Source organism: Lepidochelys kempii, chromosome 14, assembly GCF_965140265.1.
Source record: "Lepidochelys kempii isolate rLepKem1 chromosome 14, rLepKem1.hap2, whole genome shotgun sequence".
In the NCBI taxonomy this organism is placed as follows: Eukaryota; Metazoa; Chordata; order Testudines; family Cheloniidae; genus Lepidochelys; species Lepidochelys kempii.
The window spans coordinates 22654183-22678323 of NC_133269.1; the positions used below are offsets into that span (position 1 = coordinate 22654183).

At 44.9% G+C, this 24141-nt stretch overlaps 1 protein-coding gene across 2 annotated transcripts in view; it reads right to left on the bottom strand.

Annotated features, from left to right (window-relative positions):
* Positions 1 to 865: 865 nt before the first annotated feature.
* CFAP52 (cilia and flagella associated protein 52) overlaps positions 866 to 24141 on the bottom strand; it is a 31789-nt gene continuing 8513 nt past the window's right edge. For both annotated transcript variants that reach the window (XM_073310286.1, XM_073310287.1), the window contains 10 exons: positions 22678 to 22777; positions 22220 to 22336; positions 11763 to 11863; positions 10347 to 10517; positions 6037 to 6185; positions 5213 to 5358; positions 4220 to 4371; positions 3657 to 3759; positions 2528 to 2639; positions 866 to 1401 (listed from right to left, as the gene is read on the bottom strand). In XM_073310286.1, coding sequence (XP_073166387.1) covers positions 1226 to 1401; positions 2528 to 2639; positions 3657 to 3759; positions 4220 to 4371; positions 5213 to 5358; positions 6037 to 6185; positions 10347 to 10517; positions 11763 to 11863; positions 22220 to 22336; positions 22678 to 22777 — 1327 coding nt within the window. In that variant the 3' untranslated portion in view covers positions 866 to 1225. The remainder of the gene's footprint in view (positions 1402 to 2527; positions 2640 to 3656; positions 3760 to 4219; positions 4372 to 5212; positions 5359 to 6036; positions 6186 to 10346; positions 10518 to 11762; positions 11864 to 22219; positions 22337 to 22677; positions 22778 to 24141) is intronic.

Consider the following 24141-nt stretch of genomic DNA (forward strand, 5'->3'; position numbering starts at 1 on the left):
GGGTGTCTCTGTGAAATGAGGCAAATGGGTCTCCCCACAATGCCTATTGGACAGGTGTCCATATCACAAAACCCTCACCCCAAATGGCCCTAAGCGTTCTCCTTACTTACTGACAGACGAGGCCAAACATTTCATAGGCTGACCTGCCATCACCTCTCCAGAATGGATACCCATTGATACCCAGGACAGCACAGGAAGCCCTCACTGCTACTGCCCAAGCTGTTACTGCCCTGGAGGGAACAGGACCTTCAGGCTCCAGGCCTGCCAGCTCAGCAGTACATTCACTGGGTTTTGTTTCCATTTGCATGGCAGCAGCCCACATGTTTAGATTCCTTCCTTTCCAGCTTTTGACATTCCGGAGGTTTGATCCTGTCCTACAAGCCATGATGAACACTGCTGCACAGCTGGTAAAACCTGCTAATGTGGCTATCGCTGCAGAGCATCAAGCCTTGAGTCTGCAGAAATAGAAGAGGCAGGACTCAGCAACTTAATCACATCCCACAGGATTCCAGCAAGAGCAGAGAAGACATTTAAGCAGGTGAGTTTCTGTACCAAAAGGAGCTTGTGTTAGAGATTTAAAACCAGCATGTGCACGCCCACCCACACTGCCCAAGGACCCTGATCTAACTGTAGCACAAGTGACAACCATTCTAGAAGATATCTGAAAATCAGGCCCCTTTGAGGTGCGTCAAGTAGGGCCCCCGAAATATAAGGCACCCCAAAGCCTTATGCACCTTTGAAAATCTTGCTTTAAAAATCTGAAATCGAGTTGCTCTGTAAGTTACATTTCGGAGTTGAAGCAGAAAAGGCTATTTGCTTATTCAGAACCAAAGGAATTAAAAATGAACACAGAAGACCATATTTACATGACAAGCGATTCATTGTGAAGGAGACAGACAGATCTAGAAAGGTATTTGGACAGAAGACAGCAACAGAACACAAGCACTCATAGAACTGCCTGGGCCTGACTTTGAGCAAGAAGGAGCCCCCCCACTTTAGTGGAGTCAATGGGAGCTGCAAGTGCTCAGCACCTGTGAAAGTCAGGCCCATCAGTCTTATTGGACACCAGAAAGGATCTCTGAAGGGCCTGGTTATTTCATACTAGCGAATACAAAAACAATGTCTCCTCTATTAGTAGGAATGTTTGCATCGTTTTAAGCGGTGTCAGCTGTAAGATCAAAGCTTTCAGAAGTGGCATATGGCCTCGCAGCTTCTGTGCCAGGTATCAGGAGGAGTGTGGGTATTTCCATCGCAGGATAGCACCATCCGCGCTCACGCTCACAATGTATTTATTCCCAGGGCAGATCCTGAGTCGGGTGATGCTGCCACTGTGACCCATGCCGACGTGAGTCACCTCACCCTCATTATAGTCCCATACCTTCACTAGGTGATCGTCACCACCTGCGTTGGACACAAGGGAGGACAGATGGTTACATGGAGCCTGTGGGGCTTCTGAAAGAGCCACTCGCTTTTTGTTCATGGTGAAAAGGCAGAGGAATGTCCTGGCTTTGAGATGGGAAAAGGGTGCGATACAAGGTCCTGAGCATTGTGGTTGCAAAGGACTTTTTTCCCCACTAGAACCAGTGACTCTCTGTGTCTGGGACCAGCACAGTGCTTGGCATGGGCTCCTACACTGACAGAACCCGATAAGCTATATTCAGAGATACAGCCACCCAGCAAACCTACTAATCTTCAGCAAGATTTTCCTCTCAATGCTGATTTAACAGGTTAACCTAAGGGAGATGGTCCCAGTACATAAACTGCAACTTTCACCACATGCCTGTCCAATCACATGGCTCCCCCATGCCACTCCAGTGTTAGGCTCAGAGGATGAGTGAGAATGGCTAGGGATGAATGCACCAGTGCTTAATTCAGGCAGCTGTAGAACCAGCGGGGGGTCATCCTCCACTTTTAACCCTCCAGAGGGACTCCCACATTACCAGAGAGATTTCCAGGCTTCTGGAGAACGGATGCTCCCACAAGCCATGAAAGACCAAGGATCGAACTCATCCCTAATGCAACTCCACTGAATTCAATGGCGTTTCACCAGGGCTGAAAATAACTCCATACTTTCTCTATGACAGACTGGTTTTTAAGGACCTGATCCTGGGAAGTGCTGAGTGCCCTCATCTCCAAATCATAGAATCATAGAATATCAGGGTTGGAAGGGACCTCAGGAGGTCATCTAGTCCAACCCCCTGCTCAAAAGCAGGACCAATCCCCAATTAAATCATCTCAGCCAGGGCTTTGTCAAGCCTGACCTTAAAAACTTCTAAGGAAGGAGATTCCATGATTTAAATGGGAGCTGAAGGTGCTCAATGTGTTGCAGGATCAAGCCCATAGTATCTTTCCAAGTATTTCCCTTTAGTGATTCCTTTTCTTTTCCTCTTGACATATTTGCAGGATCTCATTTTGTTCTTTCTTGCCCACTTTCCTAATCCCTCTGAGGTCCTTTACATTTTTTCCTCTGCTTCCTGGAGGTTCTTTTACATTGTTTCCCACCCCCCACCCCCGCCATCCTACTTGCCTGTAACAAAGTAAGTCCCGTCTGATGTGATATCCATCCCATTGATGGAGCCAGTCAGGGAGCCTTCCAAATTTCTGATTGCAGAACCATCAAATATTTCCCAGTATCCAATCTAGAAACAAGATCAGAAATGAGAGATCACTTGTACAGCACCGGTGTGAAGATTTCCACTGCTTCTGGAGGATAGTGTTAACCTGGACTGTGGTGAACCTAAACTGTAAGTTACTGAAGTGCCCAATTCTCTCCCATACAACAACCGCCTTTTGTCACGGAGTCCCCGGGTGATGCTCTGGAACTGCTCCCTACGAAGCCAGTTGGGACTCTGGGGAAGTCTCCTTTCAATGAGCAGACTGTCTTTAGGACACACAGCTTCCACCTTCCTGGGTCTGACCTGAGAGCATTCAGCATCCTCTGCCCCTCCGTGAGCTTTCCACAGCGAGTCCGCCCAGGCGGAGTCCTGGGGAAGCCAGAGGGTCCTGCACCCCAACTCTGCACTCAGACGTGACTCTCAGCCAGCCAGTAAAACAGAGGTTTATTAGACAACAGGAACATGGTCTAAAACAGAGCTGGTAGGTACAAAGAACAGGACCCCTCAGCCGGGTCCATTTTGGGGGGCAGTGAGCCAGACAACCACGTCTGCACTTCACTCCATGTCCGCAGCCAGCCTCCAACTGAAACTCTCTCCAGCCCCTCCTCCTCTGGGCTTTGTCCCTTTCCCGGGCCAGGAGGTCACCTGATTCCTTTGTTCTCCAACTTTTTAGCTCTCACGTTGCAGGGGTGAAGGGCCAGGCCATCAGTTGCCAGGAAACAGGGTGTTGGCCATTCTCTGTGTCCAGACCCCTGCATACACCTGCCCTCTAGGGCTCTGCAACGATCATACCGTTATCCCACCCCCTAGATACTTAAGAACTGCCTAGGGGAAACTGAGGCACCCCCACAATATTCAGAGGAAACATTAAGAACAGTCCCGCTTTGTCACACCTTTCTATCATGGGAAAGCCCACACTGGCTTGATAAGGGCCTGGCATGATCTGATTGGAAGCTGAAATCCCTGACAGTGACAAGACTTGCTGTCCTGTCCCCTGAGGTTCTGAGCTACTTCAAGATGACTTCGTGCAGTTGTGCCTACCTTTCTGTCTGTTCCACTGGTGATTATCTGGAACTCCTCCGGATGGTAACACACACACTGGAACAAGGTGTTGGCCAGGATCATCTGATTCCTCATAAAACGTCTGAAAAATACCCCCAAAGCAGCCTGAGTAAGAGCTTATCAAAACTCATCTCTCTCTTCCTAAGACAGCTTTACCTACTGTGGGTGTGAGGCATCTCCCGCAGGTAACACTCCATCACATACTGGTCTACGGATAGGGTTTCATGAGGTACAGATAATGTGGAACTCATTTGATCAGGGGAACACCCTCCCACAGGCTATCCATGCTGTCTGTTCTCCCAACTGCGCCTCCTTGGTTACCTCACAAAAGGCCTTTTAAAGCAGGGACTGGTATCATAGTGGCAAAATCTTTCATTTCTGGACCCCATGCTCAGGGGAACTTTGGCTGCCCAGGGCACCCTGTGTGTGGGGTGGCTCTGCCGAGAGCTTTACAAGCACACCCGATACCCAAAACCTAGCAAGGTCAGAGCCTTGGCGTAGCTGAGAAGTGCTGTACTGCTGAGGAGGAATGATCTCCTTACACAATATCCCAAATGATGCACGTTCCATCGATGCTGGCTGTGACACACTCCCGGTTGTTCTTCTTAATCTTGATGCAAGATACAGCGGATATGTGCTCCTTCAGAACTTCCTCCAGTTTGCGAGTATTCTGACCAATTTCCCACACCCTCACCTGCAAAGCAGCCACAAACACCTTCGTAATGCATGCTCCTTACTGAGCTAAAGTTGAACCAAAAGGGATTCCTGAGCTCGGGGTTTCTCCTGAAGCATTTGATGGCATCTCCAGCGCATGGAGCTGAGTGAGATGCTGCATTTCATGCATTGCTTCCATTTCTCTGGGGATGAGTGAGGGCAGAAATACAGATCCCTGAACTCAGGACCAAATCCCACTCCCATTGAGGTCTATGGCTAAACTCTGGTCTACCTCATTTTTACAAAGATTTGGCCTTAACAGAATTAAAATGTCGATTGAAAGTCAAGTTCACCACTCATGGAGCCACAACAGAGATTAATTTAGCCTCAAATGTACAGCTAAAAGGATGCAGGATCAGGTCCTGTCTTGAGTACCAATTTTCCTTCTAACACAACTTTGGTCACTCTTGTTGCCAGTCTAGGTTGCAGAGCCAATAATAGATTATATTTATAACCTTGACTTCTGCTGCTTTCAGAATACCAGACAATATTCCTATTGTGAAAATATACCTCTACAAATAATCTCTTCTATTACAAATCAGACTATACCTATTCTTTTGACTGACAATGGGATTAAGAGGCATGTTCAGCATTGGAAGGATTTACTACGCCTGGCATGCCAGGAGTAATCAGAAGGTACGGCTCCATGTCACACTATGAGCAAGTGGGAAGATTTACTTACAGCAGACACTAACATTTTGTAACTGAGCCTTGTGCTTAAGTGAGCCAAGCAAAAATGATGCTCAGGTTCTGCCTAGGTGGTTACTAGTTAGAACGGCAACAGCACAAGTCAGCCCTGAGAGATTTTAGGCACATATTACCTGCCCTTCACCTCCTCCACTGATGATCCTTTTACAGTCACTTGTTGCAGCGATGGCTGTCACGCCCATGCTATGGGCATGGTCAATCACATACATGAGTCGGCCAGTCTCTGGTGTGAAGGCACGGATTTTCCCATCATTCCACGCTGATGCAATATGGAAACAGATCACCCAGAAGGTCACTTTCTTTATATTATTGTTCTCTTCCCTGTGCCCCTCCCCAAGCCCCCCTTCTTTAAAAAACAAACAAAAAAAACCCCCACAAAAACCACAACCTCCTTCACACTGAGGCCCCTATTAGCTACCAGTAAACCCACTGCCAAGTATATGAACACAGAGCCATAGTCCCAGTCCGCAGGGGAAGATTTCACTCCCTCTACCTAGGGAAGAAGGTTTTGGTGATGATGGAGGGGAGCACGATCACTCTCAATAGGGGGACTCCTGTAGCTCCACTGCTACCATGCAGCAGAAGGCACTGGCTAGGGAATATACGTAAAGGTGCACCACACCCTTACCCCACCTCAGCCTCAACCCACGACAGTGTGATGGGAACTCCAGGAACCTGGACGCTAACCTGTGCTGGAGTTCACACCCTCTATGTATGCTCCCCAAATCCTGCCCTCCTCGCACACCATGTTGCCTGGGGTTTGGCAGCTGTGGAGCAGGGTTTACTTGGCTGACCATAAAGAGAAACCTTTTGGTCACTGCAATTAGTTGAAACAATTCCAGGCTTTGGTCCCCCCCCCATTCTATTAGAGCCTACTTCCTTAAAAGCGGGCAGCAATTTGAGGCTGAATCTAAACACAGAGCTTCCCAATCTTTACCTGAAATAATGCTCTTGCCGTCTCTCATGAAGTCTATGGCATGGCAGGTCATATTGGGGATCGTGATTCGTAAGAGCTCCTTGTTTTCTGGGGTGTGCCACACTCGGATGTCATTCTTGGAGCAGGTGGCAAACAAGTCAGAGGTTCCCCTGGGGAAGGTAGAGAAGCAAGCTACTGAAGGCCAGTGTTGGGGAACAGTTTCCTCATTAAATCTTAACTCCCCCGGCATTGCTTCGCTATCTGATGTTACTAATGTTCAACTACAGCCTTTCCAGTAGGGGACACCATAGTTAAGGCGGAAGGACCATTGTCATTTTTCACTCCTAACTTTCTGCTTTTGGGATGAAACTTTCCAAGCCTGCTCTCCCCTCAAAGATGATTTTATGGGAAGTAAGCCCCACAGTCGTATTTCAAAGCTTTTTGCTTTAAAATAGAATGATCACTTTTTTTGGCCCACATATACTAAAAAAGGATGAAACTTCAGATGTTGTGCATAGCCAGCCCTAATAGAAAAAACAGTGGGGTTTGCTCTGGCAAGAGTTTTTTTTGTTAAGTATTCCTTGCACAATACAATCAGGTAGTGTCATAGCTACGTATGTTGAATATCTACAGAATGGTCGAATTTTAGATCCACAGCGTGCATAAAACACACTTTTGCAGCTCTAAAATGCTGCAGCTGGAGGTTTTCCTTTTTCTCTCCCAAAAAACCTAAACAAACAAAGAGGAAATGGAAAATCAAATACATAGGACTATTGGCAGATGTAAATGGTCACTGAAGTCAACGAAGCTATGACCAATAACACTAGAGGAAGATCTGCCTTGTATTACTGCAACAAAACTTTTAGATTGTGCATCTGGGCACCAAATGTCTGGAAATGAAAAAGTTACATTTCTCTGTCAACAGCAACTTACATTTTGCATATAATACAGTTTCATTAGTTAGGGTATTAAATGTATACCTCAATAGGTACAGTGCAGAGAAGATTGATACAAGAACTGACAGGTTAATTTCCTGGGTTGCGTGTGTGTAAATTTGCAGCCCTAAGCTTTACGATAAATTTGGCTACATAGATACTATAAGAAACATTAGAATATGAATGCTTCCAAATTAAGAGGGCTGGATAAAAGAAAGGTTTGTTGATTCCCCAGGACTAACATCAGGTGCCAGTGACAGGCTCCTTGTTGTCAGGATGCATTTCTTAGCCCCCTTAATGGACCAGGAACACTGTTGGGAGAATTAGACAAGGCTGCAAAAGTCTGCTGAAGTGTATCTCACAATGAGGCACGAGCCTTCACATTTTTAGGTTCACAGAATAAAACCCGATCAATTTATCTGGAAAGCAAAAATAATGTATAAAAGATTTTAGTTGTGTTTAAGAATTTACACATTTTTCCTTCTACCTGATGTGTGGTCAGAAGCCTCATGATATTCCAAAAGTGGGAGAAGTTACATTTGAGAGTCTGCTGGATCCTAATGTTTATAGACACTCTTGGGATAGGGAAGGGAACTGGTCTCCACCTTAGTGAGGGCAAGTCACAAGAGTTCTCATGCCCATGCTGGTGGCAGTCACCCTCGTCTGGGTAGAGAGGGATATCCAGATCACCAAAACAAAGGGGTAAGATGCTTTAAAACAAGCAAGTGGCTTTTCAAAAGAAAGCAACACTTATTTTAAAGCACCCCAATTTTTGGTGATGAGATTAAGTGCATATGCAATAAGGTGGGATGTTAGTTATGTACAAAAATAAGCAAACGGTGCATCGCACAGAGATGATGTAGAGTGAGATCTAGAAAGCAATCTGTCAGGAGTCACTGTCTCCCTAGCACCCTCTCTTGGCTGCTGACCCACTCCTTCCCAGTCAAAGCTACAGTCCAGCCCTCTCTCTTCTCAACTTTGCCTTTTTATTTCATTTCATTTCTCTGTCACAGTTACTGGATATAGAACATTCTCTGTCCCACCTGAGCTTCAGACAGGTTTATACCATAGTCTCAAAACAAATAGAAAGTCTTTTACCCAGCGGGGCTCGCTACAGTGTACTCAAGGACTCTCAATCAGCCTTTCACCTGTGTTCTCACCTCTCTTCTAGGGAACCCTCGTGGGAGCCTTCCCTTCTCCTCAGCCCACCTAGGGCTCCTGCCAGAGCCTTTCCAGGCCTCTAACAGCTTTCCCTCACTTCCTTACCACTGAGCTTCCCTGCTGACCTTTAGAGGGGCCAGCTCCTTCATTAGGCCTGACCATTACCCACAGATGGGCTGGACCATACTCCCCTTAAAGGGGCCAGGCCAGCCGGAGACACAATCACATGCCTTTTGTTCAACATCCCCATCAACACCCAGCAAGAAGAACCAGAAGGACAGAGAAAACAAACAGTGACACATCAAAGTAGAACTCCTTTCAAGCCAGGCATCCTTGGATGCTTTATAAAACAGGATAACATTAGCAGTTGAAGTATTTTGGAATAAGCCAGGCCAGAGAATCAAGTTTAAGTCTGGGTTTCAAAGCCTGGGAGATGCACTGTTCAAAAGGAGATAACAGAGAAGTAATTTTCAAAGTATAGGTAGTAATAGAGTCCTACCATGATCTCTAAACCCCACTCATCTGAATGTCTTCTTCACACAATGTGTTAGTCAAGGGAGTGCATCAGATTACTGCAAAGTGCTAAACGATTTATCCATTAAGCTAGAGATGTGCACAGGGCCATCCCTACCCATATGCAAAGTATGCAGCTGTGTAGGGCACCAGGAGCCCCAAATTTCCTGGTGTCCTACACAGCTGCATGCTGCTCCAGCCCCTTCTCCACCTCTTCCCCATGGCCCTCGCCCCTGCTCCGCCCCAGTCCAACCCTTCCCCTGAGGACAGTAAATGGAGCAACCCAGCTCCAGGCCTGCCCCCATTCCGCTGAGGGTTGCAGCAGGGGTTGGGCCTGCACTCACCGGCGGTGGTAAGAGCGACCCGGCCCCAGCCCTCTCCGCTCCCCTGGCTCCCAGCCGCGACGCCGGTGAGTGTTGGGGGGTGGTTCCGCCCTGCCCCCAAATCCCAAGGCTGGGAGCTAGGGGAGCAGAGAGTTGCGGCTGGGTCACTCCACTTCCCGCTGCCCTGTGAGTGTGGGGTCAGGCCCGCTCTGCAATCACCAGGCGGCAGGAAGTGGAATGACCCAGCCCCAAGCTGCTCCGCTCTGCCAGTGAGTGCTGGGGGGTGGTTTCTCCCCTGCCCCCCAAGCCTGCTCCTGCCCCCCTCCCCGCAGAGGCCTGGGGGGCTGCGTAGGGCACCAAAATGGCTAGGAATGGCCCTGGATGTGCAGGTCTGTACACTGGTGTAAAGTGAGGGGTTGGAGGGCTTTTTGCATTTCTGTTTTATATGCTACACGTTTTGCTGTAACTCAATAGGACTTGGCACTTTATGTCACAACAGCAGCATGCCAAAACTCAAAACCTCCCTCTGGATCAAATGCCACCCTCCATTTACAGAGCGAGTGACTGAGCTATCACTTTTATGAAATGTCATGATCCTAATATTCACAGCAAAGAGGAATTTTCCTGTCTGTTCATGAGATGAATGTGAATAGAAGGCACATCTGTGAAGTTAGCACCATGCATCATGAGTCCTGAATTTAATATAACATGCCATATTGTTAAACACACAATTACAAGTGATGTTGATAGACCCAAAGAGTCTGTTCTGACAACAGTGCTAGTCAATATTAGATGACGTTCTAGGCATGAAGTAGGTTATAGCCCACATAAGCTTATGCCCAAATATATTTGTTACTCTTGAAGGTGCCACAAGGACTCATTGTTTTTACTGATACAGACTAACACGGCTAACCCTCTGAAACCTGTTCTAGGCACTGGATCAGAGAGCAGGAATGCAGCCATGTCTGCAAGTATAGACCCCATTCAACTCAGTAAATGCAAGAAACACTGGAAGACACATGAAATTTCAAGTTTCACATTAATCGGGGCCTGAATGGCCCAGGGATTTCCTAGCACTTTTCCCAAGAGCAGGGGTGTTAACACCAGTGTTTATGCAAATTGGAATTTGCATAATTACAGTCTGCCTACTTAAAATTCTCCATGTAGATTCAGTTGGAGAACTTATTTTTCACTTCCCCAAGCTGAACTGCTGCTGACTACCACACCAGATGGGGCTGCATTTCAGTGGTGGAGGAAGAGTTTGTTATATGTAAATCAGTGTGGCTTTGGGAACCTTCTGCATAGAAGGTGCTGTACAGATATCTTCATCAAATCGACAGCTTGCTCCCCCACCCCATCTTTTTCAAGAACAAAAATGCTCCCTTCCAGTCATACTAACGATGGAAAAATGATGTCGTGGATGGCTTCATTATGACAGGTGGCAATGAGCTCCTCTTTAAACTCATTGTAGTTAAGGCGATAAATCTGGGACTCTTCTGTTCCTACAAAGAACTGGTGACCTTGACCTCTGAGGGTGAGGGAAGTGACGCCACCTTGGACTTGAATTTTCCTGTTAAGACAAAGCAGAAATTTGCACTGATGTGGACCTTGATTTTTCTTGCCTCTCTCTCCTCCCCACCTGGTTTTTTGTTTGGCTTCTGCTGGTATACCTTCCTCCTACCCATGTGCCACATTGGTCATGATATCAACAGGCAGAAACATTGTCAAGTCCAACATGCCATTCTCAGCCATGTTTGTTTGCACTTCATGCGATCCTTGGTATTTTAGGGATTGTCTACATGGGAAAATAACTGTAATAGCTATGGCAGAATATTCTGCATTAGCCGTCTGTGTGGATCCCCTTATTCTGCACTTAACATACCTTTGGAAGTGGATTTAAGCTAACGCACACAAAAGCACTCAGTGTAGAATAAGAACATCCACATGGGGAATTAGTGCGGAATACCTATTCCACTTTACATTCACAGACTAGTTTATTTCACAATAGCTTCCACATGTAAACAATCCCAAATTTGGCAGGAATTGAGAAAACATACACACACACACACACTCACTCTGTTCGACCAGGGGTATTGTGTAAACACGCCTTTGTTTTCTCTCTTATTAGAGGTGCACTTAATTAGCATAACCCCAAGGAGTATTCTAGGTAATTTTGAATTCAATGTTTGGGGCATAGTTTAAATCACATATGACTACGTTATCAAAAGGGCACACCTAGGTTGCTTGTGGGAAACTGCCCGTAGCTCTGTTTTCCATGCACACTGGAATGCTTTGAAAGTACTTAGGCACACAGTTTTGATACACTTGTCTACACAGCTAGTGGCATCCAACATCCGCCTTCAACCACTTTTCTTCTTCTTTTTTTTTTTTTTTTAAAAGATTTCAAGGGTGCAGACCTCCAGCTGGTGAAATCGATGTAATTTCATTGACTTAATGGAGCTATGTCAATTTTGGATCAGTTTAGGAACTGACCCAAAGCCTTTAGAACTAAATGTGGTCATTTAAAATGAATAACAATCATTGGTACTAAGTTTTCTAAATAAATCAATAAAAACATTCATCATGTTTCAATCGGTCACTATTTCATTCTGCAAGATAAATGCTGTCCATTTTGACAGTGTCTACTTGTGTTTGGAAAACTGATACTTTGAGATTTCTCTCTTATTCATTAATTAAAAAACCCTCAGCACTGGAAGTTAGTGTGTGCCGTGCAAAGTGAATACTACTGCCCCATTATGTTGCCACTCTGTGGAAATACCACTCACCCTCCTGCTGCTTTGATCTACAAACTCACTTGATCAGTTTGTAGTTTGATCCTTTACAGAGAGCTACAATCCCTCCTCCGGTGCTGACTACTAAATCTCCTGTCTTCAGCAAAAGCAAAGCTGTGACTCCCTATGAGAAAACAGGATTAACACACTATTGTATGGAAGCAGAGCTGCTTTACTGGTGCTGCCATGCAGAAGAGATCAGAGAGAGTCTTTGTCATGCTCCCTGCGGTGGCGCGTATGTTGCTCATGAGCTGCTTTATTAGAATTGCCCCACTCCGCTGCTAAAAAGCGGTCCTTCCAAAATGAAAAGGGAGACAACGTTTATCAGCTATAGGTATATGAACAGCTAGTGTACAAACTTTAAAAAAGAGCAAGAAAGTAATGACAGCATTAATCCTATACAAAGGGACTAGGATTGAGCGTGCACACCCATGGATAACCATTCTAGCACAGGTTTCAGAGTAACAGCCGTGTTAGTCTGTATTCGCAAAAAGAAAAGGAGTCCTTGTGGCACCTTAGAGACTAACCAATTTATTTGAGCATGAGCTTTTTTGCATCCGATGAAGTGAGCTGTAGCTCACGAAAGCTCATTCTAGCACAGAATACATGCATCCTTCCATGGATGATTCTTTTATTGGCGTTGAAGCAACACAAGGTAACTCAGCCTAAGCTTTCTCCCCCAAAGCTCTGCTTCGGGTTTTCTGCACGGCCTCTCTGTCCCAGACGCTATGGCTCCAGAGGACCACTCCCACCTCCCTTTATTGATGGTGGGGTTAACAAGCTCTTCCTATCACTGAGAGCCCTCTGGAAGCAGTCAGCATTTCAATAGAGGGGTCCGACACCTGCTAACAAGGGGTAGGACAACAGAAGAACCTACTGCTCTGTCAGAGAAAGGAAGCATTGTCTACTGGCGAAAGCACCAGACTGGGAGTCAAGAAATCAGTTCTGTATCCAGCTCCGGCACAGATTTTACTGTATGTCCATAGAGAAGATGGACATACAGATTTTACTGTATGTCCACAGCTCTCTGTGCCTCAGTTTTCCTGCTTGTCAAATGCGAGTAATCTGGGCTGCTGTGACGCTGAGTTTATTAATGTCTAAAGATCTCCAAGATCCTCTGAAATAAGGTGCTGTAGAGAGGAAAAATACTAGTATTGGTCCAAATCCTGATGTCCATCCTCAGCAAATCCCCACTAATTTTAGTGAGAGTTTTCACCTCAGTAAAGAGGGAGTAAAAACTGAGTGAAGATGTCAGGATCTGGCTCATTATTAAATGAGGTCATTTTCTTGCTGTCAAAAATCTGGACTGTGAACTAAGTTCTATTGCTAAGCAAAAAGTGTGCTCCCAGCATGTCATCTCCAGTCCACTAAGAGAGCGGACAACTCCATTGTGGGCTGGTATCTGCCAGCTCCAACAGGACAGTGCCCATACTGCAGTATCTTCAGCTGTTACAATTCCTGTCATTCACACTTATAGGATTCAGTTTAGTTCCCAAAGCCCTCTTTACCCTCTCACTCGCTGCTTTTCCTTATGCATGTCTCTGACTGTTGCATACAGGGATGTAGAGCATGTGTCAGTTAGGATCACTTCAACTCAGAGCTCCTATAAGTGGTATTACTGTGGCTGTGTTTTGTGCAACCATGTTTCTGGAAGCTTACCGCAGAAACCAGTTAATGCCAATATCCTCCCGTCTCCCTCTGCCTTCTCTCCTCTACAGTGTTTCACTGAATCACTTAGCACAGAGCATGTATCTGCCAACCCTTATGATATTACCAATATTTACAATATTTGGTGTTTTTCCTCAGAGCCCCAGCTCCTTGGGATTACGTGACAACCTCAACTTTCATTTTAAAAACCTGTACTTTTCTAACACTCGCCGTTGTGGGAAAACCGCATGAAAATGTGAACTCTCAAAGGTCAAAACCCAGAAGGCAAATAAAAAGAACCCAACATTTTTTAAAACGGTCTAATCTTTAAGCCAATCTCATGGTTTTTGAACACGTGAGTTTGGCAGGATTGTATAATTTATTGTGTCTGAGCCTACAGTACTGGTATTCCCAGACCAGCTCCTCTATACATATTAATCAGGCCCAACCCCAGTTAGTTTCCAAGATCAGACACATTCAGGGCAGTATGGCCACAGACAGCAAGTTTGCAGGTCCTTTGAGTGGAAATGATTAAGGTTCTGTGGGAGTTATGAGGGGAGGCCAAGCCAGAGAGGAAAACAGAAAGCATATTTGAACTGTTCAGGTCCAGGAGGGGAACTTTAACAGCATCCAGACATTATGGACTGAATGATAGTACAATTCATAAAGTAGGTTGAGTTTGGGAAGACTGCTTTGGTCCAGTTGTCTAATTGAGTGGAATCAACTGTATTAATTTTAAAGTCTTGCTTATGTTTCATGGAATATTTTTTAAAAATATTCTCTTTAGAGGTTGCTGCATGTCAGATTAGCTGTATTACTTATCCGTTCAGAAAACAAAACTATTAAGCATATCTGCATGAAAAAGGGTCTTCGCTGCTATTTACATTTTTCTATTTTTATCCTCTTTGCATTTTTTCTTTTTATTTCCATCTGCTCCACTAATTTATCCCTCTCTTGACATCATGATTCTCTGACATCATGAGTAATTGTGGGAAATTATGTCATACACAGGGGATGTTTTTATCATCTAGTACAGAAAAACAGTAGGAAGGAAGCCTGTTTTCATTTAACTAGCGTTAGGAAAATGATGAGAACAAAGAAAACAAACCCAGAAAATATGATCTAGAAATAGAACTGTTCTAAACAGAATGTTTTTTCAAGTTTTCTATGAGGTGTCAGCAGCTCTTTATGAGTCCTGCTATCAGATACCCATCAACTTTGCTTTTGATCTATTACTTTGCAGTGTTTTTCTGTAACAGTCCTCCCATTTCAAACACCCAATGGGTTTAGGATTATGGAAAGTGGTGGAATTACAAATCAAACAAACGATAGAAAATTTACATAATTACAGCTCTCAACTACCTGCTAATAAATTTGTGTTTTTATGGCACTCCCAATACTGCTTTAATTTTTCTAGGTATCCTGTTTAATTTTCCTAATTTGGGATTGAAACAGGTATCACAAACTGAAAATCACGGGTCTTCAACTGGTCAGAACACACAGGGTTAGATGTGTCATCATCAGTCTGATTTCAACCTTGCTTTTGTAAACGGACTTCTTTCCTGTCAAGACTGTTCTTTGAACTACCACAAGTAAACCAACAGTTTTATAATCTACACTTGTAATTCACAACACCAAGCAATTCATATTAATGATGCAATTAATACTGTTTTATATCCTGCCATTTGCAGATGAAACACAGTCTCCTAAGAAACTGTTGTCTTGAAGTACAGTAATTACAGAGACAAATCTCAAACCAACTCAAGCATGCCTATTTCCCCATAAGGATACTTTCTCCCTTGTCCCATTCCCATCTCTTCCAGGCCTCTTTGCTGCACTGTGAATGCCTGCTCTTCACCTTCAAGTTGTTTATAGATTTTCAACAATGTAAACACTCCAGGAATTTCGAGGAAGGTACTTGCAAGTCACCCATCCCACTTTACACCTGAGCAACCAGCTTGCAATTCCTCAAACAAATATGAATAAAAATTTTTGTAGTGTTTACAGGTCCAGAATTTACTGTCTTTACAGAAAACCCTTTAAAAAAAAAAAGCCATACAGAAAAGCTTGGTTTTAAAAAAGTTGCCAAGTGAAAGCAATGCACTTTACTATCATAGCTTATAAAACCCAAGCACTTAAATACCAAGAGATGAACAATGAAGAACCTGATTATCCTTACACTGCCTACCTAATAAGTAGTGTAGTTGTAGTCGTGTTGGTCCCAGGATATGTGAGAGACAAGGTGAGTGAGGCAATGTCTTTTATTGGACCAACTTCTGTTGGTGAGAGGGACAAGCTTTCAAGCCACACAGAGCTCTTCTTCGGGTCTGGGGAAGCTACTCCTAGCGTCACAGCAAAGTGCCAGGTGGAACAGATTGTTTGGCATAAGTAGTTAGCAGGCATTGTAAGGGACCATTCAAGGTAGAGTAACTCATTAATCGTCTTTACCAAACAAGGACACTCCACCAGAGAAGTAGGTCACATCATGGAATGGGCCACTCAAATACCCCAAGAGAACCTGCTTCAATACAGAAATAACACCCCCTCCCTTACTGCAAATACCTAATTGTCACCTACCACCCCACACCTGAACCCATACGGGGTATCATCAAATAACGACAACCTATGCTCAAGGACCCCACCCTGAAATCTTTCCTGAATCCCACTTCTGGCCTTCAAACAATCCTCCAGCCTCTCCAAGCTCATCATCAGAAACAAACTCCCCACAGACGAGAACACACCAACTCAAATCAAAGCAGCACCAGACTCTTCCAGAACAACAGAAGCAAAATCTGCAGACATATCTCCACTGCTACAATGATCAATACCCCCTACAACACACTTTTCAAGATTCATGGATCCTACAAATGCCTATCACAACACATGGTGTCCCTCATCCGTGCACTAAATTCACCACCAACTATGTGAGTGAAACCAGACAATCACTATGTTCTTCAATGAACTCACATAGGAAAATGATAAAAAAAGTCAAAAACACCCATCACAGACTATAGTCCACATTCTCTCCCCATTGGAGCTCTTTTGTCTGACAGTTTCAAAGCCAGAGAAGCAAGTCTAAAATTAAAATAATAATTTCTGAAACATTTTACTGTTCCTGACCTTTAAATTTTACATGAGCCAGTGTAAAATCTACCTATGGTCCATATTGGGCAGATAGGGGGATATAAAGGTAGCTATAAAGATATAAAGATAGAGGGATATAAAGCAATATTAGTAACTTAGCTCATATTTAGAAAGGAAGGCATTTATGTATCATAATTGCAAAGAATACTTAATTTATTCAAGAGAGAACCTAGCTGTCAGTGAGACGTAACCCTACAAAAGCCAAGGCCTGAGGACTTTTCTCACATTATTTTTTGAGGAGGGGGCTGTTATAAGGTGGTGTCAAGCTCAGCTTTACCGGAGAACTCTAACTGCAACCTTTACTATGGAGAAGCAGTTGCCTTTCCATAGCACGCTTTTAGAACCAGGTCCCAGAACTCTGCTTCTACAGCTCCAAAAATACAGGCCATTGCTCCTTGAGCTAAATGGACTAAGTGTATTGTTCCAGAGAATTCAGGATCAGAACTTGAATCACCACAAGGCAATGCATTGCCTAGCCACCTGTCCATAACTACTTTTATCATCCTACTAGACACAATACTAAACAACTTTGTCTTTCAGACACCAAAACGGAGACCTAATAAACCTAAACTGCACATAAGGAATGCAACTGTTACCTCTTGGCCAACAAATTGTGGTCACAAAATATGCAGGTTCTGTGCATGTAACTTCCAATTCTGCACAAGCAAATGCAGAGTTCGTGCATGTAGCAGCTGTACACACCTATTCTGCAGAAGCAGCTCAGGCAGAGTTTGGAAAATGTACCCCTAATAGCTTCCTCTACCAGTTTGCTGTTGGATTTTTGTTACCGTCCTTGCTGCTCACGCCTTTTCTCTTTAACTACAAGGTTTGCTTCCTTCAGGGACAGCACTGCCTCTGCACCCAGAGCAGCAGTGCAGATAATACGGTCATCTGCATATCCTCTCTTGCTGCTTGCTGAATTTCGGGGATTCTGACACAACAGAGAAATACATTCAGATTTCTGCAAGAGAGATTTAAGGAATAGCTTGACTTCCTTCGATATTACACTCTCCTCTGGGCATACATTGAGAAGCAATAAGAAGTCTTATAGCTATGAATAAAGAGAATCCAAGAACAACTGTACTAGCCAGAGTGTTCATGTTTAGCATAAATCCCCCGCCCAGCTATGTTTTGCACAGGATTGACCTGTTCTGGGGATTAATAAGGGTGTGTAGTAAACCGGGCTGTTGTCTGTAGGACCCCTGCCTCATTTGTTGCAGAACTTGGAAGTCACGTAACGTATGAGGCAGGAGGCTGCAGGAAGATAAAGGATGGTTTCATGTTTAAGGCACTTGAATGCTGCCCAGCGGAAATGAATGCTGTTCCTGGGCCTGCCATGGAGTCCCGATGTCATGCTGGGTAAGTCTCTTAAAGCAGACTTTACAGAGGTGGTCACTGATTGTGTGTTCACCATTTTCTGGGTCCTTACTTGAAATCCAGGGGTCTGATTTGCAGAAGTTCTGAGCACTTACAGCTGCTGGAGTGAGTGATTGCTTTAGCAGTAGTAGGTTCTCATCCTCTATGTGGACCAGCACTATAGTGGGATGAGACATGCACTTTGCCAGCTGGTTTCATGGATATTTGTTGACAGCAGAGGAGTAGTGATACTCAGGAATCTTGGGTTCCATTCCAAGCTTTGAAAGAGAGTGTTCTCTCGTGGTCACACACTCTTCTGCCCATTTCCCCCAAGCCTGGCACCTTCTGCCTCATCCCCTCTAACCTATCCCTCTCCCCATTTTGCCTTTTCCCCACCCGTCTCCTCATCCCAGGCTTCTTGCCCAGCCAGCTCTAGTCTTTCCCTTGGTGTTCAATGTTAAAGCCCCACTCTACTCTCTCACGCCCAACTCCCTCCTCACACCCCAACTCCTTGTCCCCCTTCTCCTTGCCCAGAAAGTCCCAGTTCCCTCTCCAGGTTCCTCATCCAATCTCAGTCTCTGCCCCCCACCCCCAGACGCTTGTCCCAGTCTTTTTGTTCAACTAGACCCAATTCTTGCCTTGCACTGCAGCTACTTGTCAGATCTGTCTCTCCTGCCCCGACCCCCCTGTCCCGCACCCACTGGCTCCCGGTCCAAGTCTCTCTGGTCCACCAGTCCCTTTCCCAGTCCCCAGCTCCTCATCCAATCTCAGTGTTTCTCCATCCCGGCCAACTGGCTCCCTCTCCTGCCCCACCTCATTTCTATCACTGGCTCCAAGTCCCAGTCTCTGTCCAGCTCCTAGTCCCAGCCTCCTTGCCCAGCCAGTCACAGTTTCTCCCCCTTCGACTCCTAGTCAGTTTCTCTCCCCAGCCCTCCAGATCCTGTCTCACCAGACTCCTTCTCCTAGTCTATTCCTTTCTCTCCCTCTGACTTTTGTCCCCTCTGAATTCAAATCAGTCAGCTTCCTCCACACTGCCTGAGTACCAGCAGCGGGGTCATCTATTATTAATTATTATTATTATCTGTATTATCAGAGTTCCTAGGAGCCCTAGTCATGGACCATGGTGCTAGGTGCTTTCCAAACACAGAACAAAAAGGATGTTCCTGCCTATGGTGAGATTTACAAACCCCACACCGGAGAGCAAGGGCTTAAAGTGCAACTCTGGGCCCAGGCAGCCGCACCTACAGGGCCTGCACAAGCTGCAGGCAGGGCTTTAGAAAGGGAGAAGAGCAGCTCCGAAGGAGGCAGGCAGTGGAAGAGAGCAGATGGTGTCCCTGAGCTCTGAGAGTCGAAGTATTGCCCCAGAGGCACCTTGCCTGCGGTCGCACTACACAGGCCAGAGGAGAACCTACAAAAGAGCACAGTGACTAGGTGTGCAGGTCAGAGACTCAAGAGAAGGGCTTTACCCTGGGACAATCAGTGGGGGCTGGGGTAGGAAGTGGTCCGATACCCCAAGAGGTCGATTATAGTCACCCACCGTTGGGCCTTGGACTGGAGCTCGGTGGAGTGGGTGGACCTGGGCTCCCCTACCCCCACCCAGCAGATAGCACAACACCAGGGGCCTTCACCTAAGATGAGAGGCCTATGGGAGCAGACCTTGGTTATTCAAAGGCCCAGCCCCTACTACCCCAGTGCAGGAGGGGGGAGCCAGAAACCCCTGCTTGACCACTAGACAGCACTGTGCGTGGTGGCGCATCGTTTAAAGTGCCCCAAGTACACTGACAGCACAGAAGAGCCAGGCTCCTGCTCTCAGGTCCAATGTCCAGCCCAACCCAGCCTGCAGAAACAGGGGGCAGCCATTATATGGAAAGTCCCCAGGAGTCCCTGTAGTCCTGGGCTGGAGCATGTTCAGTTGCTCTGTGGGAACGGTGCATGTGTACTCCGTCAGCACTGGGAGCTGTGAGAAGCTCAAACATGCTCAGTGAGGGTGGAATCTTCCAAGATTTTAGCTGTTAAAATCTAGCAAGTCTCTCCTAAGCATGTGTGAAGTGTGATTTTTCAAAGGCTTATAACTTTGACAAATTTCGGCAGATTTTCATGGGAACAGCAAAAGGCAAATCCCTGATACAAAGGCCACACCCCTACCAAATTTCAAGTACCTGCTCCATAGCATGGGGGCGCTAGAGCATTTCAAAAAAAGATCACTAGAATATTTTAAGCTGGGCAAAACAACATATTTCCCCACAGCTTTGTTCTCGGAAACAGCAGAACCAGTTTGGCTGAAATTTTCCAAAGAAAAATTCAACGTGAGGCAAATGAAATGCAGCATGGAAAATTTCAGCCCAAATGGTTTTAAAGCTTGGCAAATTATAAGTAACTGAAAACCGGGTCTTATGCTGGGAAATGTTGGGCAACCTCAATAGTAGGCAGCACTATTAGCCCTGTTACATCATGCCCGCCCCCAACAGGGTCCTGCCCCATCCTGGCAATGGGAGTGGAGAAGATTTAAACCAACCTCTGTTCCCATTTCATCATTTACTGATAGACATTTTCTACAGCACTCTTCTCTAGAATAGTTCCTCCCCATTCTCCCTGGAGTCTCCTCCCACCACACACTAATCCGGAGCGGATTTCTGAGGGCAGAGAAAGGTGGTCTTTTACCTCCACTTCTGGGATGTTGCTAGAAACTGGGTGGATAAAAGAATGTGCTTGTTCTATCTGATGAGGCCAAGGGATATAGTCTCTCCTTTTCCCTGTTAGGCCGGAGGAGAGGTGTGAGGATGGGGACACCGTGCTTGTGGGAGAGTTATTTTCCTCTCTTTCCTCCAATTTTGCCAGTTAGCAGGACAGGAAGAGTGCTGCTGCTAACATCATATCAGGGGAAGTGTGCTGAAGACCCACTCCCACTGACAATTATTTGGCTGAATTCAGATGTCAAACATTGCCCAACATCCAACCTATTCAGCAATTGTTATATGTAATCTGGTTATTCCTACTTCTTAGGTCCTATCCAATATTACTGTAGTCCTTGGTTAAAGAAAGTACTTGTGAGCTAAGCACAGAGGAGGAAATATCTGCCAAAACTGACTTCTTCTTTCTTTGTGAAATGAAACTCCTTTGGTGCTTTTAATCTGCAATGGCAAAAATCAAGAGCATTATAATACCTTCATCTTGTATTGAAATTGATAAGGGAATCTGCATGACGGCACAAGAGCTATGGATAAAACCCAGCTTTTGGAATACACAGGGAGACAGCAGATGCTGAGCCAGATGAAGCTGAACAGAGCTGAGCCAGTGAACTCAGGCTCTGCGTCAATTACACCATTCAAAAGGAACTAATGGCACAGAACTGGGATTCGTTTCTGAATTGGCTTCAGGGAGGTTGTCAGGGTTCCCTCCCAACTCTGAGGTACAGATGTGGGAACCTGCATGAAAAACCCCCTAAGCTTATTTCTACCAGCTTAGGTTAAAAACTTCCCCAAGGCACAAATCCGTTCCTTGTCCTTGGACAGTATTGCTGCCACCAAGTGATTTAGAAAAAGATTCAGGAGAAGAACCACTTGAAGTTCCTATTTCCCCAAAATATCCCCCCAAGCCTCTTCACCCCTTTTCCTGGGGAGGCTTGAGAATAATATACCAACCAATTGCCTTTAATAAAAGTACAGACCAGACCCTTTATTTTTAGGACACTGAAAATCAATCAGGTTCTTAAAAGAAGAACTGTATTATAAAGAAAAAAAGTAAAAGAAGCACTTCTGTAAAATCAAGATGGAAGGTAATTTTACAGGGTGAGAAAAAGATTTAAAACAGAGTCCCCCGCTCTAGGCGCAACTTCAAAGTTACAAAAAACAGGAATAAACCTCCCTCCTATTAAAGGGAATATTCACAAGCTAAAACAAAAGATAATCTAACTAATTTGCTTGCCTTTATTTACAATTTTTATAATCTTAGATGCTTATTTCAGGTAGGGTTTTAGGAGATGTTTTTTTCCTGCCTGGTCCCTCTCTCTGTCCTGAGAGAGAACAACAAAGAGAGCACAAACAAAACCTCTCCCCCCCTCCCCCTTTGAAAGTATCTGCTTTCCTTATTGGTCCTTTTGGTCAAGTGCCAACCAGGTTATTTGAGCTTCTTAACCCCTTACAGGTAAAGGAGGGATTTTATTCTACCCTTAGCTGTATGTTTATGACAGAGGTTCTCTTAGAAGGAGGGGAAAATGTCCCCATGTCAGTTACTAACAAAGAGAGGAGGAGCATGGGAGGCAGGAGAAAAGCTACATGAGAAGTTGGGGTTAGCAAAAGTTACTTAGAAAAAGCCCCAGAGGGATGCCACTCACCAGGCTGAACTTCTCCTTCACAGGTCCATAGTCACTCATTAGTTTGCTTTTCATATGCAGTTTCAGGATATCACCACTGGAAGTGCCAACATAGAAGTAACTATCATCTTCTGCCATCTGAGGGAAGGTTTAAATAAGGAGATCAGGATCAGGTCATCTGTCTAGACATTTATTCAATGCCCATGATTGTGGTGTCTGAGTGGCTTCACTTCAGCATATTGCCCAGATTTTATTTGGGATGATGTGGGTAAAGTTTATGTTCAAACACACACAGAATGTTCCAGAGCTCTGTTGAAAGTTAAGACATTTTCCTAACTAAATCTTGTTAACATTCATAAGCAGAAAAGTGATTCCCAAGAGAAAAAATGCAACAGGATAGAGCTTGCTACATTATTACAAATGGTCTAGATCACCCATAAGTCTGCTTAGCTATATAGTTTCCACAGAAGAATACTTACCATAATACATGTGATTACTCTTTTCAGCTGCCCTGTTTGACATTCTGTTGGCCGGATTTTTCGATTTGGTAGATCTAGTTCCCATACTCGAATAGTCCCACTGTAGCAAAAGAACACACACCATAATCAATTTTATATATGCAGGAGTCTCGGAGACCTTCTAATACAGCAGTGTTCAAAAAGGACATTTAGTATGTTCTGTCTGGGATCCCTAATCTTCTTAATATAGAAAGGAAAAAAGTACAATTTTAGAGAGGCAAAAAAGGAACCTGTCCTTTTTATAAGGTTAGTTCTTGATAAGTCAACATGGGTGTAAGTGGTGCAATAGAAGTTATCTGGTAGAAGTATAAACTATGCTCTTAGGGAACATGTAATGACCTAGACACCTGCCATTACTCAGAGACACATGCACTGTGTGGCCCTAATGGCTCAGGTTATTTTGGAGAAGAATAGGAAAGGGACTGTCCACGGCATCCAAGACTATTTTCTAGTACTGTAACTTCACTAGCAACACAGGAGCCACCATATTATTTATTACCCATAAAAAACTACATTAAAAGAACATTCAAATTGAAAACTCAAGCACTCAAAAGTTAGGAAATGCCAGAATGAAAGACACTCATGAACCTTAATTCAGTCCTTTTGTGCTGATGCATTATGGTCTTTAATTACATGTGAACACACTATTTTTGCACAGAACTCCAGCATCATTCCTTCTACGGGGAACCATCATCAAGCAAGTCTGTTTCCACTGGGATCCCACAGGAATTGGTTTCTGGTCCTACACTATTTAACATTTTTATCAATGACCTGGAAGAAAACTTAAATGACACAAAAATTGCAGGAGTGGTAAATAAAGAGGAGGATAGGTCACTTACACCGAGCAATCTAGAACATCAGAATGAACTTCGGTAATCAAGAGTTGCTGCTTCTGATAATGTTTTAGTAAATTTTCCATGAGTTCAAAAAAAAAAAAAAAATCACTCTCCTGTAGCCACCTGGCCTGACCCTGTCACAACGGTTACATGTAAATGGATATGTAACGGTGACAGACCCCGGTCATCAGTGAGCAGGATCGAACCTGGGACCTCAGTGCATAAGCCTCTACAGCATGAGCTAAAAGCCAACTGGCTGTTAGCTAAGGCTGTAGAGCAGACTCATTTTATCTTGCTAAGTGGCCTCAGTGTCACTAGATGGGACAGAACACCACACCCAGAAGGTGTGTGGGTTACATATACACCCAAGAACAAAGAATGGAGGCCATACTTATAGGGAAGCAGGGACTCCGAAAAAGATTTGGGCAGGGTAGTGGATAATCAGATGAACAGGAGCTTGCAGTGCTATGCTGTGGCCAAAAGAGCTATTGTGATCCTGGGATGCATAAACAGGGAACTCTCAAGTAGAAGCGGAGAAGTTATTTTATCTCTGTGTTTGGCACTAGTGCAACTGCTGCTGGAGTACTGT